At 52.9% G+C, this 19,565-nt stretch overlaps 8 protein-coding genes across 8 annotated transcripts; 4 read left to right on the forward strand and 4 right to left on the reverse strand.

The window, feature by feature from the left end:
* Positions 1-187: 187 nt before the first annotated feature.
* On the forward strand, positions 188-976 carry N7498_000566 (nuclear cap-binding protein subunit CBC2; the record flags this gene model as incomplete). The annotated part of the gene is made up of 5 exons (XM_058447629.1): positions 188-253; positions 327-427; positions 481-525; positions 578-769; positions 847-976. 5 exons carry the CDS (start codon positions 188-190, stop codon positions 974-976), a joined length of 534 nt encoding a protein of 177 aa, XP_058313040.1.
* A 145-nt stretch (positions 977-1,121) lies between these two features.
* On the reverse strand, positions 1,122-1,983 carry N7498_000567 (pyridoxal 5'-phosphate synthase subunit PdxT; the record flags this gene model as incomplete). Its single annotated transcript, XM_058447630.1, has 2 exons — positions 1,122-1,692; positions 1,751-1,983. 2 exons carry the CDS (start codon positions 1,981-1,983, stop codon positions 1,122-1,124), a joined length of 804 nt encoding a protein of 267 aa, XP_058313041.1.
* Positions 1,984-2,308: 325 nt separating this feature from the next.
* N7498_000568 (4'-phosphopantetheinyl transferase family protein) lies at positions 2,309-3,586 on the forward strand (the record flags this gene model as incomplete). Its single annotated transcript, XM_058447631.1, has 1 exon — positions 2,309-3,586. One exon carries the CDS (start codon positions 2,309-2,311, stop codon positions 3,584-3,586), a length of 1,278 nt encoding a protein of 425 aa, XP_058313042.1.
* A 771-nt stretch (positions 3,587-4,357) lies between these two features.
* Positions 4,358-8,520, reverse strand: N7498_000569 (anaphase promoting complex subunit bimA; the record flags this gene model as incomplete). Its single annotated transcript, XM_058447632.1, has 5 exons — positions 4,358-4,524; positions 4,579-5,318; positions 5,997-6,064; positions 6,123-7,951; positions 8,010-8,520. 5 exons carry the CDS (start codon positions 8,518-8,520, stop codon positions 4,358-4,360), a joined length of 3,315 nt encoding a protein of 1,104 aa, XP_058313043.1.
* A 163-nt stretch (positions 8,521-8,683) lies between these two features.
* On the reverse strand, positions 8,684-8,900 carry N7498_000570 (uncharacterized protein; the record flags this gene model as incomplete). The annotated part of the gene is made up of 2 exons (XM_058447633.1): positions 8,684-8,864; positions 8,887-8,900. 2 exons carry the CDS (start codon positions 8,898-8,900, stop codon positions 8,684-8,686), a joined length of 195 nt encoding a protein of 64 aa, XP_058313044.1.
* Positions 8,901-9,188: 288 nt separating this feature from the next.
* Positions 9,189-9,759, forward strand: N7498_000571 (SND2/TMEM208 family protein; the record flags this gene model as incomplete). Its single annotated transcript, XM_058447634.1, has 2 exons — positions 9,189-9,197; positions 9,247-9,759. The coding sequence occupies 2 exons, from the start codon at positions 9,189-9,191 to the stop codon at positions 9,757-9,759; spliced, it is 522 nt and encodes a 173-aa protein (XP_058313045.1).
* Positions 9,760-10,345: 586 nt separating this feature from the next.
* N7498_000572 (uncharacterized protein) lies at positions 10,346-14,059 on the reverse strand (the record flags this gene model as incomplete). The annotated part of the gene is made up of 3 exons (XM_058447635.1): positions 10,346-13,091; positions 13,150-13,866; positions 13,932-14,059. 3 exons carry the CDS (start codon positions 14,057-14,059, stop codon positions 10,346-10,348), a joined length of 3,591 nt encoding a protein of 1,196 aa, XP_058313046.1.
* Positions 14,060-14,855: 796 nt separating this feature from the next.
* Positions 14,856-19,516, forward strand: N7498_000573 (E3 ubiquitin-protein ligase SSM4; the record flags this gene model as incomplete). The annotated part of the gene is made up of 2 exons (XM_058447636.1): positions 14,856-17,892; positions 17,952-19,516. 2 exons carry the CDS (start codon positions 14,856-14,858, stop codon positions 19,514-19,516), a joined length of 4,602 nt encoding a protein of 1,533 aa, XP_058313047.1.
* Positions 19,517-19,565: the final 49 nt, after the last annotated feature.

Here is a 19,565-nt window from a genome sequence, read left to right on the forward strand (position 1 = left end):
AGGGAGTGCGACAAGACTCAAACCGTCCTCGCCCAAGAAAACGCGGGCAAAGCGGAAGTTGTTGATGCGTGGAATTCTTGCGCCAAGATCTTTTGGGAGAGCTCCGAGCTCCTTGTCCGCCTTTTCCCTCTCCAACCACGACTTCTTTTCCTCCCACTCACCTTCTTCGCTGGCATTGTGATTCACAATGAGCTTGCTCTCAGTTAACACAGTCGATCGGCTGGATCGTCCCAGTGCCTACTATGTTGGCAAGGTAGGCGCTTGCACCTTGCAGACTCTACGGGTCTGCGCAACATTTGAAGACGGGCGCTAACGGACACGCGCAGAATAAGCGACGCAGATATAACGACCGCGACGATGACAGAGGAAGAGAAGAAGACCCCGTGGACAAGTTGCGTGGTGCTACGACACTCTACGTGGGCAACCTGTACGTTCTGCCCGCAAACCGGCAACCGGGATAACGGCACTAAATATCCACAGGTCTTTCTACACTACCGAGGAACAGATCCACGAGCTCTTTTCAAAGTGAGTCTCGCCGAACTGTCACAATTTCTGCCATTGCTGACCCGACATCCAGGTGCGGCGAAATCAAGCGCCTAGTCATGGGCCTCGATCGGTTCAACAAGACCCCCTGCGGCTTCTGCTTTGTTGAATACTACACCCACCAGGATGCTCTGGACTGCCTGAAATACGTCGGAGGTACCAAGCTGGACGAGCGCATTATTCGAGCTGACCTGGACCCCGGATTTGAGGAGGGCCGTCAATATGGGTATGTCCTTTTTACGGAATGCCACAGATACCTGAGGGTATTCTTATGACAAGGATTTGGGCTGACATAGAATACAGACGTGGCAAATCTGGAGGACAAGTTCGTGACGAGTACCGTGAAGAATACGACCCCGGCCGCGGTGGTTATGGCCGTGCATACGACGAACAGCGTCAACGGGAAGAGGATGAGTACGGTGCCGGACGGTAGGTGATCTTTTTTTAACGAAACAATGGCGATTGTTGTTACTGGAAAATGGCGCTATTCCCAAAGGCGTAATGTTTTAGAAAAAGCTGGAAATTCTATTCACCCGATACCCTATTTACATGTGTCTTTTGAGTCTCCTCTATATGCTCTAGTGCGCTAGTTTGTTTCTCTTATTCACTGCCTTTTGCACCTGGTGCAGCCACCATGCATGAATTCTGGCATCTCCCGTCAGCTCTGGGTGGAAGCTGGTTCCGAAGACATTGCCCTGTCGCACGGCCACCACGTCGCCCACCTCTTGGTCTGGGTTGATATCACGCCCCTGTGTGGCACAGCGGGCTGCCGGTCCTGACAAGGTGGCCAGCACCTCAACATGATCAGCCATGGCGGCTTCGGCCACCGAATCTTTGGCCCGCCGGGAAGGCGCAACGACAGTCTCGTCCTGCTGAACTTCGCCGGTTTGAATGCCCTCTTGATGCGGCAAGATGCGTTCCACAATCGGTGCCCGAATGAAGACTGCGGGGAATGGCGGAGCATCTTGGCCCAAGAACGGCAACTCCAATGGACCCTGGAAGCTCTCTGTCTGCCGGCCGAAGTGGTTGCGGTTGACTCGAACATCCAGTCCACCAATAAGCTCTTGACCACCTTTCTTGGTCTTGTTGGCAGACTCGGCAAGCAGGATCAGACCTGCACATGTGCCCCAAACTGGCTTGCGATGCACCCTATACATTTGCCACATTAGACTTGACCACTTCCACGCTCAGTACAACGAGTCCTTACTTGACAAAGTCCCTCAGAGGCTCCAAGAGATTCGATCTGGCTGCCACCAAAGACATAGTGGTGCTTTCGCCACCGGGCAGAACAAGTCCATCGCACTTGGCCAGTTCTTGTGGCGTTCGGACCTCAATGAACTCCCATTCTGTGGGGCGGTTCTGCTCAGCAGCCTTCTTCAGCAATTGAATGTGCTCGAAGAATGCGCCCTGCAAGGCGAGAACTCCAACTGTGAGCGTCATGTCTGTAGGTTGAAAGAGTAGAAATTTGATATCCCATTGCCTCTTTCGATGTGACTCTTCGTGCACGTGATGCAAACTTTCCGCGGGGAATCTTCTTATCTCCACGTGACTGGTCTGATTGGCCCGTCGGTGTTCCTGAGCGCTGGTCAGATCGTCGCGGGGCATCAAGAACCCAACTGTATAAAAAGACGAGATCCATGATACGCGCTTGCTGAAAAACTTCGTTTATTATCCCTCGTTGTCTCGGGCAGCCCCACCTACCCACGCATCCCTGGGTAGAGCCCTCTCATCATATATCTGGGATACTAAGCAACCATCTACCGAAATGGCGCTCAACGAGATCAACCTTGAAGATATCCTGCAAAATGAACCGAAAGGGCAGAATGTGGATAGTACATTGCAAAAGCTTCCAACACTAGCGCGCTGGTACATTGATACTCGCGAATGGAACACCAAGGGCTTGGATCTCCCGCTACTGGAAACGTTGCGTCCTCACGAACAAGAGGCCGTAAAGCGATTCTACCACACTGCAGACAAGCAAATGTCTCTGGCCTCACACCTCCTGAAATACCTTTATATCCACCATGTTTACGGTATACCCTGGAAGAGCATTGTCCTCGGCCGCACCGATCCACCCCAGCGCCGCCCATGCTTCAACTCCACCACACTGACAAAAGTCGAGTTCAACGTCAGCCATCAAGCATCACTCACAATCCTCGCTGGAACCGTGGAACCAGATGACAGACAGCTTTCAAAGCTAGCTGCCGCGAACATCTCAGCGCTACGACCCCAAGTCGGCATCGACATAACATGTGTCAACGAGCGCAAACCAATCACAACTTACACGGCTCTAATAGAACATGTCGAGATTTTCAGTGAAGTTTTCTCCACCCGTGAGCTTGATACCATGAAAAAACCTCAGTTGGTTCTCGCCCAAGCTCAGCAACTGGGATACGCCCAGAACTTCTCAATCCAACGCCAAGACGACGTGGTCCGCTTCGGTCTTCGCCTCTTCTACTCGTACTGGGCTCTCAAAGAAGCATACGTCAAAATGACCGGTGAAGCTCTCTTAGCACTTTGGTTACGCGAGTTGGAATTCACGAATGTGATTCCTCCTGACCCTATCGACCCACTTCCTACATCCAAGCCATATACCACATCGGACCGAAAGATCCCACAATCGCCGAAAAACTGGGGGCTGCCGTATACCGGTGTCGTCATTTCCAAGTCTGGTGAAGTACTCGATGATGTGCGGATAGAGTTGGTTGCTTTTGAGTCAGACTATATTGTTGCAACTGCAGGGAGCGGATGCACGGTTGGCGTGGTTCCTCACGTTGCCCAGGCTGGAGAGCCGTCTCGCCTTGGAGACGATATATATGTCCGATTACCCGGAGGTGGACTTGATTGCTACCGGATCCCACTCAGTGCCAAGAGGCTTATTGGTGATATGGACCCTTGGAACCTGCCGGGTGCCCTCAATGACCCCTGGCTACCGATGCAGGAGGTCGATATTGATCTCGATGTCCGGGCCTGTGCTGAAGGCCACTGTTCTCACCCGACCGAGGGCGCAAATATTCTATCATGTGTTGAGGAAAGACGTTAGGGATTGTTTTGATCTCGAGCTTGGCGTTTTATTTTTTTATTATCACTGCATTTGTCCTAAGTGCTTGGGATAGGAGTCCGTGGGCATGACTATTGGAGAGACGACTATGCATAGCGAGACTTTGTTAGAAACTTAGTCCTTCTGAACAAATTTTGGGTTCTGCATGATCTCCCTTGCTGTAAGTTCAAATATAAGCCCAAGTTACAGAACATCTGGGGCGAATCAAATTGCTGATCAAAGCAGCATATCAACAGCAAAGAAAGACATCTTGAACGAATTTCTTTTCTATTAACAGTTCATGATAAACGCGCAGCAATGCAATAACAATAATCAGGTCGTGAGGCCTCTTCGTGCTAAGAATATATACATTCAAGACTGGAAAGGAAAGGGAAGTTTAAGGACGTAAGGTTCAGGGCAAAAATGGGGGTTCCCACAGAAAAGGGCTGATAAAAGCAAAGCCGTAGCTCATCTAACAACAAATCCAAAAAAACAGTCCAATCAAGGTCCAAGTCAAACGTTGTCAAGGAAACAATTTTCCAGGAACAAGACATGGGTTCTTCATCTATTCGTGGCTCTGTGGCGATGAAAGGTATGTACCGAAAAGGCGAATGGGGGATATACAGCAACAAAATAGAAGGCGGGCTGCTCCCCTCATTGGAGTAGGTGGATTCAAGGGAGCGTGATCAGTCGTTGTTCCGGGTGTGAACAACGGAGTTTCCGGGCTCCATAGTCGGGGGTATTGGTTGACTGTTTGCGGCCGTCTTCCAACGCTTAGATTTGAACAGCGGTTGATTTGCCGTTAGCGTGGGACTTCTCTACCTTGGTCTCCTCTGTGTGGGCCATGGCCATGAGGTTCTTGAGCATTGATTCGCGCGTAGACTGAGTGAGGCTGTCCACATCTGCGGAAGTCAAGTCCTTAGTCTCAATGGGAGCCAGGACTACATATGTGCGATTAGCTGTGAATGACTACCGTGGGTTTCATGAGGACTCACCTTTGATCTTGATGGAGCCAGCATTGAACCGCATGTTGCGAGGCGACATGACATGAGAGTAGTTCTCAACCACGATAGGCACGATCGGCACACCAGCCTTAACAGCCAAGTGGAAAGCACCCTTCTTGAAAGGCAGCAGCATAGGCTCATCGGAGTAACTCCGCGTGCCCTCGGGGAAAATGAACACGCTCTGGCGGTGAGTCTTCATCTCATTCACGGCGCCGTCGAAGGCCTTCAGGGCAGTCTCGCGATTTGCACGGTCGATGAATACAGTTCGGGAAAGAGCCATGAACCAGCCCAGGAAGGGAATGTTGCGCAGCGACTTCTTAGCCGTGACACTGCAGTAAGGCGGGAAGATCTCGCCCAGCATGAGCACATCAAGCTCGGTCTGGTGGTTACCAATAAAGACAGCCGGCCGGGTAGTGAGGTGCTCCTCGCCCTCGACGATGTCGAACTTGACGCCGGTGGTGATACGCATCACCCACTTGAAACTGCGGGCGGTGGCCCATTGGGAGACACGGCCGTAGCCGACGAGGCGGAGGATGATGGAGGCGATCACACCGTAGGTCGCGCACAGGAGCAGAGAGCCATAGGAGGCGAGACAACGAGCGACAAAGGCAGCGCGGGGCATTTTCTGGCCAAGAGCGAAGAGCGACAGGGTCACCACCACGAACGAGCTGATGCCCGACAGGATGTAGGAACTGATCGACATGGCGGGATCACGAACAGAACTGTTGGGACTATGTGGTCAGCGGCGAGCAAGGGCATGACGGTCATGATGGTTTCCTACCTGATAACACCAGAATGAAGCGGCCACGGCCCGTAATGCACGAAAGATGAGAAGAGCAAATCTCAAGGAGCGAAAGCCATGTTGCGGTTCTGCGGATGTGAAGCTGCTTTTTTTTGCCCGCGCCGACTCACCGCCAGCTGACCCGGGCATCTGATGGCATCACGTTCTTGTTTGCATGAAAGTGCTTTCGAGTTGCGGGGTATAATTGTATTTGGGTGATCAGGAAATGTCTTTTATCTATTTTGCAGGGAGTGGTTTCTAGACAATTATAGGGCTTTGAAGTAGGTGGTCGGTGCGAAACTTTTACGGCAAAACATGCCTATGAGACCGGATTTATAGAGGGGTACAGTTTCGACTTACAGAGCGGGTTACGACCGCCCTTGCACCTAGGCAATACCTGGGGGCCCAGGTACCTGCTGATCGGATTATCAATAATAGTGGATTATGCTTATGCCATCATCGGTTCATCTCATGATGCCCAACCCTCACTAATGTACAAAACACCATCCCTGATGCCAGATGTCTAGACCTGGAAAAAAACTCCCCACTGATGCTGTGCAGAAAAAGGTCCGGAACGCCGAGTTCGTAAGACGCGACCCCAAAGAAGAGAAAAGGCCGTGAGGTCTACGCCATGTCTTCGTCCTCCATTTCATCGTCATCCAACGACTCCATCGCATCTTTAATGAACTGTGCAGCCTGAAACGCAAGTTAGTTGAAAAGCCAGAAGCCAAAAGCTGGGAGGGAAAGGAGGCACCTTCGGATCCAAGTTCAAGGCCGTGGTGAAATGCTTGATCGCATTGGCCTTGTCGTGGAGCATTTTGTACAGTTTGCCCAGGAGATAATGCACGTTCGCCTCATCGGGCGCCATGTCCTTGAGGACCTTCAATTCCGCTAATGCAAACTTGAATTCCTGCATCTTCATGAGTACGCGGGCTTTGCGGAACCGCGCCAATACCGAATGCGGTGCCAAGGAGCAGGCACGCTCGTAGTGAACCAAGGCGTTCTTGGGGTTGTCCATCTTCTCCAAGACCAAACCAATGCAGCAGATGAGAACCGCATTGGTTGGGTTGATGGTTGCCGCGTTCCGGAAGTGCTGCTCGGCAAAGTCAAGCTTGCCCATCTTATCGTACACCGTCCCCAGTCCGTACCATGCATTGTAGTGTCGGTTGTCGGCTGTGATTCCGTGGCGGTAGGCGTCAAGGGCCTTGTCGTATTCTTCATTGGCCACATACTCGTGGCCTTGGAGGGTGAAAGCATAGGCGAATTCGGGGTCCAGCATCGTTGCACGTTTGAAACATTTCAGAGCTTGATCATGATCCCGTTGATGAGAGAATGAGTTTCCAATTGCACACCATGCCTGAGGTGATAGCCGGTCAGCTTCCAGCAACTGATGAGCCAAATAAGCAAGCTCCACGTCGCTCTTCAGATGCCAGAGAACAGTCGAATAGATCTCCATGTCTTCAAGCCGGGAAGGTGCCAAGCTTTGGACCCGAGAGAAGTATTTGGCAGCCTCCGTATACATGGCTTGTTCAAAGTGGGCGCGGCCAAGCTGAGCGAGGACCCAAGGGGTTTCCCGTTGACCTTGTGAGAGTGAATTAAAATGTTGGATAGCATCGGGGCACTTGTAACGGCTCAAGGCACAATATCCAGACGCTAATTTCGTGAAAAGCCCCAATAGCCAACTCAATGCCTCCATTTCCTTGGTTTTTTCGGCATTCTTAGGCAATGGCGGAGCTGCAAAAGTGGGTGGTACAGATGTCGCCCGGTGTTCTTTGCCATCATGATCGGATGATTCCATAGGCTTTCGGTTGCCACTCACCACACGCCCAACAGTCGATGTGGTAGGGCGCCCTTTATGGTGCATGCTTCTCACTTTCTTCACCTCGCGGCCATCCCTGCCAATCAAGGTAGAATTTGAAAGCTTGCTAGTAGTGGGTTTGATTTGGTTGAAGAGCCTGACACTGCGGCGTTGAGGAGCACCTGGTTCCGTCGGTTGAGGAGGAAGAGGATGAGCAACCTGACCAGAAACAGTGCGTTTGCGATCGCCGATCCGTGGTGCAGGCGGAGGTTCTCGATCTGCCGGCCCCATATGTGACTCCTCTAGGTCTGTCCTTGTCTTTGTTCGCGGTCGAATGCCCGTGGGGCGCATCTTCGGAGGAGGCTGGCCCGTGTGATCCAAGCTCATCGTTTGCATTGTACGATTCTTCCTGGCCGGAGCCAACGGTGGGTCCCATGCGGATTCCGGGTCGGTTACCCCATTTGCGATGCGGAACTCCTCTGATCCGCTACTTTGGGGTGTTTCCATGCCCTCGTGAATCACTGGTGCTGCCACGGATGCAACACTGACCGAGCTTCCATTAAGTTTCTCCCACAGCGCGGAGCTTCCATATGTTGCATCGGAATCACCGCGTGAGGCAGAGACCATAAAGGGATCAGGCGCAGCGTGACTAGTCTGTACAGGGAATGCGCTTTCTGTAGGCGTGAGACGATCGGACGCGATGTCGTTGTCTTCGGAAGTTGAGGAAATTATGGCAAGGAGCTCGGGACTGAGCTGGTAGATATTAGGGACTCGGATATTGACACCTGCTCACAAATTAGCTTCCTCCATTACATGGCTTCACTTCGAGATCAAAAGACGTACCCGTCGCACACAGGCCCAGAAACGCATCCCACATGAATGGATTGAGTTTCAAGGAGTCCACGTAGCAATCGACTGCTTTGTTGAGGTCTTTGTGCGCGTGCCAGAGCTTTCCTTGCAAGGAATATATTGCCGCTGCATCTGGCAGATGCTGTCTCTGTGTTTCACTGTGTTTGTTCCAGTTGTTCTTGGTTGCCCATAATCCTTTGCTGCGCTCCAGTGCGGTTATGCCATCCAAATGTTTTCCGAGGTCCAAGCATGCTTGAGCATAGACGTAAGCGCAGCCCAGATGTAGACCTCGAGAGCCGGAACTCTGACTATGTTCAAAAGCGGCTTTTACCTCGCCATTATGCAAGTGGCATAGTGAAAGTAGGTATTGCGCTTCAAAAGAGCGAGGTTCGTAGGCGTGAAGGCGTCCGGCGAGGAACATCGCGTTGCGAATGAGGTTGTTGTCAAGGTGGTAGTAGACGAGGTGCCGCAACTGGCTGGCGACGTGCCCGGTTGACAAAGCCATGATGGCAGGACACGCGCTGGCAAAGAATACGAGAAGGGAGGATTGAAAATGGAGGGGAAATCTGTTCTTTGAGAGCCGGTGCGCACCTAACTCCGATCGCAAAGCACCTTCCGAAACGCGGAGAGGTGACGCGACGATGCAGGTACCAAGGCGACGAGGGCCATCAACGCCAGCAGTGAAAGGCCGTTCTATCTGCCTGTCCTGTCACAATGTCGATTCTCAGGGCAGAGAGACTCTTCTTTCCGATCTCGATCGTTACGCCCACGGTGCCAGCACGGGAATGTGAGCGGCCGGAAACGGTAAGCACGAAAAGATGCCCAGGGTTGCCCAGCAGAGTACGTGATCTGCGGCGAGTCAGACTCTTACTGTGCCACGGTCATCGTGCTGGATCTAAAGAAAAGGTGAGGGTTCGCCGAAATCGAGTTGTTGCGTGTAGCTCGCGCCTTATTTTGGTTGCATTCGCCCACTGCGTGCGGATTCTGCCGGGCGGTGAAGGTTGTGGCGGGCAACAATCGGTGGTCATCACGAACACCAGTTCAAGCGTGTTCATCTTTGTTCAAAAGTGCTGCGCTTGAGGTGTCAAAGCCAGTCTCAATTGCTTTCCTAGCATATCGCAGTTTCAGGCCAACGGCTAACTCGTGAGACTCTCAATTCAGTCCCTCGTCACCATGGCCCAGGTTAGCTTAAACGGAGCTTCTTTGCAAAGGTTATCTAACATGAATTCAGAAAGCAGCCAAATCCTTGGCTAGCCGCAATACGGCGGTTCTCAACCGCACTCACCTCATCTCTGCCGCGCTGCACATTCTCTTCCTCTTCCTCCACTTCATGTTCCAGCGCCCTGGCTCACTGAAACGTTACATTCTCCTCGGTGTCCCGACTCTCGTCATTGAATTCTATCTGGACAAAGTTGGCCGTCCGCGCTATAACGAAGATGGCTCCCTTCGCTCTGCCGGTGAGGATCTCAATGCCACTGGTCTGACTGAGTACATGTGGGATGTGCTGTACTGGACCCAGGGCTGCATCGCTGCTGTGTGCATCTTCAATGACCGCGCTTGGTGGCTCTGGGCCGTGGTTCCTCTGTACTCAATCTACCTGGCATATACTACAATTATGGGAGTGAAGAAGGGATTCGCTGGCATGGGTGGTGGCGGCGAAGGGGAAGACTATGATGCCCCTAAGAGCAAGACACAACAAAAGAAGGAGAAGCGGGGTGACCGGCCCAAGTATAGAACTCGTTAAGCCTGCAGGGCTGCGGGCTGCGGAATTTGTACGGATTGATACTACATGGTATTGTTTTTGGCATTGATCCATGTTCTCACTTTTGTCCCAAGCATTCTGTATTAACTTCATGCAAATACAACCTTACCAAATAGTTTCTGAATGATATATGTGAATATTTGACTGCTTTTGCTGGAATGGTGTACCTATGTAGATTGTGGGAGGAACTGGGTTACCTTTCATTCGAGGACTACATTCGCATCTAAATCCAGCCTTGATATACTCATAGCAAAGCATTTCATTATGTACTGAAGATACAACGCTACCTTCCCTAAAGGCTTCTCAAAAAATTACGGCACATCAAGACAAATGGAAAGCCGAAAGAAACATAAACAAATATCAATGTGCATCTTGCAGGTCGTGAACATGTTGTCGTCATGACAAACTATATGGGGAATTATGCATCGACAGACGGAGCATCACATACCGCTGGCAAAAAAAACCCCAATCTCGAGGCGGCGTATTTCTGAAAAAAGGCAGTGTAGTGCAAAGGAATTGAGAATTACTGATACTAGCCCGAAATGTCAAAGATGAAACTCGAGTGTGTTCAAAGCTCATCCTTTGCTGAAGAGGCCGCAGACTTGACGCTGCTTGTCGCATGGTCCATGTGGGAGGCAGCGGTCTCAGCTGCCTCATAGGCAACACTGCTCATGCTGGAGGCGAGGTCGGCCAATTGAGCCTGGGCGCTCTCGACGGCAGCGGCAAGACGGCTGGTGGCACTCTCGACAGCACCGGACTCCTCGCCGTAAATAGCTGCGCTGGCCTTGGATTGGATGTCTGCAATAGCGTCCTTGGCAACGTCGACATACGCAGGCTCATTCCCGTACACGGCGCCGCTGACCTGTGCAGACGCGCTAGAGTAGGCGCCAGCTGCAGCATCTGTCGCTTTCTCATAAGGACCCTTGGGGGTGCCGTAGATTCCAATGCTTGCGGCCATTACGGCAGAATGCAGTTGGTCATTGGCGTGTTGCATGACATCCTCCACGCTGGGAATATTGCTAGCATATGCGTTAGCAGCCGATGAAGCTGTCTCGTAAGCCTCGTTAGCAGCCGATGAAGCTGTCTCGTAAGCCTCGTTGACATAGCTAGAGGCAGACGACAGAGCTTCAGCAGGGTATGGGGTCTCATAAGCGACACGAAGCTTGCTCATAACGCTCTCCGTAAACGAGGGCTGCTTGCCGACCAGAAGCTCAGAAACAACATTCTGAACTGCCGCGAACTGCGAAAGCTGGTTATCAGCCACCTGCTGCAGATACGGCACGGGAGTGCCGTAGACCTGCTCGCTAGCTTTGGAAACGAGGCTTTCCCAATTCTCAGATGCCTGGCTGGAAAGGGACTCCAAAGGACCAGGGGTGGTACCATAGATAGCGGAGCTAGCAGATGCCGATACCAGAGAGAGGGAGGCAGAGGCGGCAGAGAGGGCAGCACTGTATCTCGAAGAAGCGTCGTCGATGATGCTTTGCGACCTGCCATCGTCCGCTGCGGAGATCGCCGAGCTTGCCGAGGCAACAACTGCAGCAAGACTGGCGGAGGCCAAGGATGAAGCATGCTCATATTGAGATCCAGCTTCTTGGACAAGGTCCTGGAAGCTGCGAGGGGGCGGGGTGGGCGTCGGAGTACCATACACTGCCTCGGATGCCGTGGAGACAAAGGCAGTGTAGTGATCGTGAGCGAGGCCAACTGCCTCGTAGTAGCGGCGTTGGGCATCGAGAACAAAAGGCTGAAGCGCGGCCGAGCTGGTCGCAGGTGCAGTCCCCTTGACCTGGGCCAGCTGCTGAGACGCAAGACTGAGCCCTTCACTCAACCTGGACGACGCAACAGAAGAAATTTGGGCCAAGGGACCGACGGGAGTGGGCGTAGCCCGAACAGCGTCAATTCGCGACTCAAACTCTTCAGTTGCATACTTCACAGCTCCAGAGTAGGCAGATTCAATGGAAGAGAGAACCTGGGCATGGACAGGAACACTAGATTGGGACATCTGGCCCACAAGCTGAGATTTCGCAATGTCATATAGGATTTTAGCTTGGGCTGTCGAGTCGGCAAAAGCAGAGCTTGCTTCTGCGTAAGCATCTTCAGCCTTGCTTCCCACTTTGTCAAACAGGTCTTGCTCATCTTCATCTAGGATGGGTGCCTGCTGCGAGTTGGCATCCGCAGCAGCAACGCCAAATGCGGGCCACGAGGTATGATGACTCTCCTGAGCCTCATCACTCAGGATAGACTCGTCGTCATCTTCCTCCTCAGCAGCGGTACCAGTAATCGATGAACTTGGCGCAGAGTCCGTCTCGGCATCGTGTTCGGTTAATGCCGGTTCTTCGTCTGTAACGCCGTCCTCTCCATGGGTCTCTGAGGCAGTGCCAACAATTTCATCTTGTTCGGCGTCGGAATTCTCTTCCGACTCCTCAGCTTCAACTGCAGGCTTGGGCCGCGGGGGAGGAGCTTCAGTTCGGGTATCGAAATTGTCGCTTACTTCACGAGCAGCAAACTTCCAGGTTCCGACATCCTTCAATCTAATAAGCTCCTTGGCAGTGTCTTCCGCAACCTCCATACCACTACCCAAGAGCTCGCTTACCACGGCTTCAGCCTCCGCAACCGACTTGTGGTTCAAGCCGACCTTGCGGATTTCATTGCGCCAGTCCTCGAGCTGTGCCTTGAGTGCGTGGTATCGCGCCCAGTCCTTGTAAGTGACACCATCCATCCACGCCCAGCGCATGCCGATTTCTTGCAAGCCCAGGTCGCGGATGTTATCCAGAACGTCGAGGGTTGAGTTTACAGCGGCGCCTACTCGGCGAACGAGTTCGTCATCAAACGAGATGGCCCATTCGCGAAGGGTATGAGCACGATCTCTGACCGCAATGGCAGAGTTCCGGATTTCGCTGACAAGTTGTTCACTAGCAGCTTTCTCTTCGTCCGGGGAATCTTCCTCTGGCAGGGACTGCGCGAGATCGTTGATATGCTGCTTGATGACGGAGAGCTTTTCGGAAGCGACGGCTTGAAGCGCAGTAGAAAGGCTTTGACCATGGCTATTGGCACTGCCTGTGATAAGAGCAGTCACAATTTCCTCGATGCGTTTCTCGAGATCTTCGATTCCCTTGTCGGCGGCGGCTGCGAATTTGACTTGCCATCTCTCAAGATCCGAGTCAACTCGGTCGCGAGCTTGCTTTGCTTCTTCCTCGGCAGACAGAGTGGGCTTTGCAGAAGGTGTTTCGGTCGTAAACGCGGTGGTAGCAGTCGAAGTCAGGGGTTCGATTTTGGTGCTGGGCACGGTTGAGGAAGTGGATTCTTCAGACGGGGTGCTATTAGGTTAAGGTCAGTAAGAAATATTTCGTCAGGGAGGAAGGCGGTTGAGCATACTTATCCATGTCCTCAACAACGGCGCGCAAGCGCTTTCCTTCCCTGTAGCTAGCGAGGCGCTGTCCAATCTTCACAAGTTGGGGTTCAACCTGCTCCGAGTAGAGGCCAGTGATCTGCGGCCACAGCGAACTGTTGGCGAAATAAACCACGGACGACCAGGTATAGCGGGCGCCGGGCATAACGTGGGTCGCCAAAATATCCTGGCCTGTGGTGTATGTCTTGCCAATAAAGGGTTGAGACCGGGTGTAGAAAGGCACAAAATGATCCCAATAGGCCGTCTGCGCAGCACTGCTGGCCATTTGGTAGTAGGGAGATACCACCGCCATGGTCTGCTGCACATACGGATCAACCTGGGCCATGTAAAGTTGATGCGCTTGGCCTTGAGCCGCCTCCAGACGCGGAGTCACTTGAACTTTCCATTGCGCGGCGCCATATGCCTCAGCTTGTTGCCATGCAGGCGCGCCGTATTTCTCGTATCCCGACTTGGCGATCTTCGAGGCGGGGATATAGACTTGCTGGTTGACGACTTCCACGTAGGGACGGGCTTGGTCAACGTAGGGCGCAGCGTACGTATCGTAATAGGGAGTGACATAGGGCTCCAGGTGCGATCGAGCAAGTAGGTACGGTTTGCAGACCCGAGGAGATTGATCATTCAAATCCGCGATGCGCGAAGGACACCGGAAGAACGGCATGAGAAACGTATACCAGATACACAACCTAAGGAGATCAGGGATTAGCTTGGGATGCGCCGGATGATTATTTCAAGATAGGCCCATCCTTACCGTAGAACCAGCCCTACTGTCCACCGAAAAGTACTTTTCCTCTGGACTTTCCCTGTTTCATTCCTTCCATTTGACTTCCTCACAGATTCCTGTACGTGGCCATTCTGGGTGCTCATGGGAGCCGCCATGGCTGCCGGTTGGCGGACGAGACCGACGTTGAAAGACTTCTGAGACTAAATCCAAGCCACACCAGACCCGTGGTTTCACGTGAGATTGGACTTGATAGACTTGGAAGCTATTACTTCATCGGGTGTCGGAAATCGGCTGCTGAGCTGTGTACGGTTGAGATAGGAGCTCCAGAAAGCAAGACGCAGACGGAATGATCGCGTTCGGCCTTGGCGCTAGCAAATATTCACGGGCTGCGACGGGCCGCGGTCAGAGCGCAAGGTGTGCTTCCGAGGTAGACGGTGACGAGTGTGGTGTTTTGAGTTCTTCAAATACCCAAAGACAATGAAAGGATACTTCAGGAACCTTGGGTACCTGGTTTATAGAAAAAGGATTGTTTGGTCCTAGGAGATCAGTGAGGTCATCAGTGGCACCTGGTGGCAGAACCGTGCAATACACCGTTACGATGTCGGTGTGGGTTGCCTGGCGTGTAAATACGGTAAGCATGGTAACGGGGATACAATGACTCAGCAAGCGGGAAAGCGCAGCAGCTCAGGTAGAAAGTTAAGGAAGTAGTTGCCCGCCACTTGGAGATTCGCGACTTGGCGATTTGGAGTAGCAACCATCTTACCTAGGTAGGTGTGCCCTTGAACCAACAATTGCCTGATCTAACTTGCAATGATCCCACAGCCCCTCCTTCCTCCGCCTCTTTCCCCGTCATCCGCCATTATCCTCTCTTGCTTATCGTTGATAGTAGGGAGCATACGATGAGGATTTGGTAAAAGACGTCCGATCGTCGATTCGACGTCCCCTTACACTATGGACATGTTCAACTCCTCTCGTAACCCAGGGGCCATGTCCTCCTTTCCTGACCTCATGAACGATCCGGCTTTCGACGAGAGGGAGAAGGGCTTCGAGGACACGGACACCTGTCGGATCTGTCACGGCGAAGCTACTGATGAGGAACCACTGTTCTACCCCTGCAAATGCAGCGGCAGTATCAAGTTCGTTCACCAGAGCTGTCTGGTGGAGTGGTTGGCCCACTCGCAGAAGAAGCACTGTGAGCTGTGCAAAACCACCTTCCGCTTCACCAAGCTATACGACCCGAATATGCCCCAGAGTCTTCCAACGCCTCTCTTCATAAGACAAGCGGTGATTCAGTGCCTCCGGACTCTGGTGACATGGATGAGATTTCTTCTGGTGGCGTTTGTTTGGCTGGGTTGGTTACCATGGTCGATGCGCGCAATCTGGAGAGCCTTGTTCTGGCTCGCCGACGGCCGCTGGTCGGCTAGCGGAGCTGCTCAGCAGCAAGCTATGCAATCTGTGCAGGAGGGTGCTACTCAGTGGGCTGGAAATGGTACGGCGTCAGGTTCTGTCCTGAGTTCGATGACTTCAACGGTCTCGAATGCAATGAAATCTGCTGCCACTAGTGCGCCGTCGCCACAACCGTCGGCGATCAACTTCCCAGCCGGAGACCCACTGATGCTCACTCTGATCAAAAAAATCATTCCAAATTTATTCCTCCCCGCCTTCTCATCGGCTGGACAAAATGAAACGAGTTCAAATGGCATGACTGGGGTCACGAAAACCCGATACCCATCGTGGCTGTCTGATGTGAAGTTTCTTAACTCGTTGACACGCTATCCAACCATCAACAACATGATCATAGATATGCTGGAAGGCCAGCTGATCACTCTTCTGGTCGTCATTGCCTTCATTCTTCTTTTCCTGATTCGGGAGTGGGTGGTTCAGCAGCAGCCTATGGCCAACATTGCCGAGGGAGAGCGTGAAGCGGCAGTGCAGCTTATTGCAAACAACCGGGTTGACGACCATAGAAATCGTGTTAACGAGCTTAACGAGGAAATTGATGCCCTCCAGCAAGAAAATGCCCGCCTACGCCATCCGGTTGAAGAGCGTGAAGATGGTCACATGGACGACCATCTCCCTCCTCGATCCGCCACACATTCGCCTGCCCCATCTTGGACCGACTCCGATGATGGTCTTCCTGTTCTTGATAGACCAGCGGCACATCGTGATGTCTTTGCCGGCGATCATTTACCTGGAAATGCCGAGACGGAATTCGGCGGTCCAGCTTTCCAACACCAGGAGGAGACGCCCCGCACTGGCGTGCTAGCTTTCCGCGATGTCCTAGCTCGATCAAATGGTGACCGCGATGAGATGCTGCGAATAATTCGAGAGGAGGGCCATGAAGAAGAGCTCGGCTGGATAGTCAACGCGTTTTCAGGACCTAATCAAGACGAAAATGTAGCTGAGCCTTCGAACCATGCTCATCAATATCAGACTATCGATCCCCAGCAACCTCCCCAAGCATTTAATGAGGATCATGATGTCGCCGCGCCCCAACTTCCCGAAAATGAGCAACCGCCTTCTGTGCGGCACCCTAACCTCGAATCAGCTTCTGGAGACGGTGCTGTGCCTATGGACACCCAGGACAATGAATCCCCCAAGCGAGCTACGGAGCGACTTGCTGACTGGTTCTGGGGAGATATAACTCCTGCTGAGCGTGACCCTGCAGAAGCCGCGTTGGAGGACGATGCGCACGTCGTCCAAGATCCGGCGTTGGAAGACCCATTTGTGCCTGTCCAGCCCCGTCTGGAAGAGCAGCCAGTCGACGGCGTGATGGCAGCAGCTGCAGCCGAGGCCGGCATGGATCCCAACGATATGGACGCGATCGAAGGAGATGACTTTGAAGGAATCATGGACCTCATTGGCATGCAAGGGCCGATCTTTGGACTCTTGCAAAATGCCGTCTTCTGTGCCCTTTTGATTGCCTTTACAGTGGCCATCGGCATCTGGCTGCCCTACTTGTGGGGCAAGATCGCCCTCGTACTGCTTGCCAACCCATTGGAGCTGATTGTCGGAGTGCCGATGGCTGCTGTCACAGTTGTTGCTGACATTGCTCTTGACACCTTGATTGGCGTCGTAGGCTATGTCATGTATTGGCTGACCTTCATTTGCAAAGTCGTGCTCAGTCCCTTCGGCGCCTTTGTCCCTGCTATTGAGTGGATTCCCCGGGGCAAATCTGTGACTAGTGCCTCGCTGTCTCTCATCGACGCCAGTACCAATCGCCTCAACAAAGTGGTCAAGGCATTCCTTGTCTTCCACGAATCCGACATCCCTATGTTCTCAGTGATATCGCATCAGGCGCTCAAGCTCCACCAGGCACGGATTGGAACGGTCTTCCAATTCGCCTTCGATGCAGTGAAATTTATTCTGCACGATTTCCCAATACGCCTGATTACCCTCGGACTCCCCGGTGCTCTTTCCTTCGAATATGACCTATCACCGTTGCAAAAAACCATATCACAGGCCCAACATCAGCTTAGCGGCTTCATCAAGACACCGTTCTTCAGTTCCGGGGCCAAGTTAATAAACGCCGGGGCCGCCGAAGCCACCAAGCCAACAATGTCTGTCGACTATGACTTGGCCGTCTGGGATACGAAAGACCGAGCTGTTGCCATACTGATGGGCTACACTCTGGCAACAGCGGTGGGATTCCTCTACCTTCGCATCACCGGGCTCCTTTCTGGGGCCAATCGTGGCCAAAGAGTTGAGGGTATTGTGGCAGAGGTTCTTCTCCAGGCAGGGGGAGTGATGAAGGTCATTCTCATCATTGGCATCGAGATGATTGTTTTCCCTCTTTACTGTGGTACACTGCTTGACATTGCCTTGCTCCCTCTGTTCTCTAATGCGACGGTGACCTCGCGCATTGCGTTTACGACGGCTTCTCCTCTCACATCGCTTTTCGTGCATTGGTTCATCGGCACATGCTACATGTTCCACTTTGCTCTATTCGTGTCCATGTGCCGGAAAATTCTGCGGAGCGGAGTCCTCTGTGAGTATTTCGTTCGAGCCGATCATTTCCATGCGGTTAGATACTAACATTCTGCCCAGACTTTATCCGTGACCCAGATGATCCGACTTTCCATCCGATTCGCGATGTTCTCGAGCGCAGCATCACCACCCAGCTTCGCAAAATAGGATTCAGCGCCCTTGTGTACGGTGCTTTGGTAATTCTCTGCCTCGGAGGAGTAGTTTGGGGTCTCTATTTTGTATTTGATGGCGTGCTACCCATTCATTGGTCTTCCAATGCCCCTATGCTCGAGTTCCCCATCGATCTACTGTTCTACAATTTCGTCATGCCACTGGCTATCCAATCTGTCAAGCCCTCCGATGGCCTGCACGATCTGTACAACTGGTGGTTCCACAAATGCGCTCACTACTTGCGCCTCAGCAACTTCTTCTTCCCGGAGAGGCATCCCGAGGAAGAGGGCCATCACGTCCGACGTACCTGGTGGAGTCTGCTGTCCGGAAGCAAGGGTGATTGGGAGCATCCCGTCATTGGAGAGGACGAACAGGCTGCCGCAGAAAAGGAACAACGTGACACATACTTCCTGCGAGACGGAAAATACGTTCGCGCCCCTGCTTCAGACCAGGTTCGCATCCCTAAGGGAACGAGAGTTTTCTTAGATGTGACCGCGGACAATGAACGTGTTGATGGGAGTCCCGATGCCGATGATGGGCTACACGGTCGAACCAGCAACATGTTCACGAAAGTATACATCCCTCCGTCCTTCCGGACTCGCATCGCCGCTTTCATTCTCCTGATTTGGTTGTTTGCTGCTGCTACCGGGGTAGGCATCACCATTGTTCCACTGGTCATTGGCCGGAGGATCGTTGCCCTCTATTTCTCCAGCCCCGTTCCGGTGAACGACATCTACGCCTTTTCCTGCGGACTGTGTGTGGTTGGCAGCGTGGCGTACATTGCCTTTTCCTGCCACGGCGCAGTTCTAGCGATGAAAGATAACCCGGCCACTTATCTGCGATCCCCACGAGAGCTGGGCCAGATTGGTCTTGATCTGGTGCTCAATGCGAGCCGCCTTCTGTACATGTCAGGTGTATTGGTTGTATTGCTCCCGACGCTTTTCGCACTGATGACCGAGCTATACATTCTCATCCCGATACACACCTTGATGGGAGATGACCAGTCCCATGTGGTCCACGTCGTCCAAGACTGGACGCTGGGGGTCCTTTACGTGCAGATGGCGATCAAGTTGACTCTGTGGCACCCCCAGTCCTGGGCCGCCGCCGTTCTCAACGGCATCTTCCGAGACAGCTGGCTGCGGCCTAACGTCAACCTTGCGACTCGAGCTCTGGTGCTCCCCTTCTCGCTCCTCACCGCCTTGGCGGTCGCGGTGCCCTTGGCATTGGGAGGGGTGTTAAGATGGACCGTCTTCTATACGCAAAGTGAGGCGCAGTCCTTGGTCTATCGCTATACATACCCAGCTACGCTTTTGGTCGTGTTGGCCGCGTGGACCGTCCACCTAGTTCATCGACGGGTGGCGATCTGGCGCATCAGCATCCGGGATGACGTATACCTAATCGGCGAACGTCTGCACAACTTCAGCGAAAAGCGAGCGCGGGATGTCGGAGTATCGCGACGAGTGATCACCGGGTGAAGGAGGCTCCGTCCCTTTTCCCTTTTGTATTCTCCACTTTGATTCACTG

The sequence above is a fragment of the Penicillium cinerascens genome (assembly GCF_028974065.1).
Source record: "Penicillium cinerascens strain IBT 15544 chromosome Unknown contig_16_segment0_segment0, whole genome shotgun sequence".
NCBI classification, from domain to species: Eukaryota; Fungi; Ascomycota; class Eurotiomycetes; order Eurotiales; family Aspergillaceae; genus Penicillium; species Penicillium cinerascens.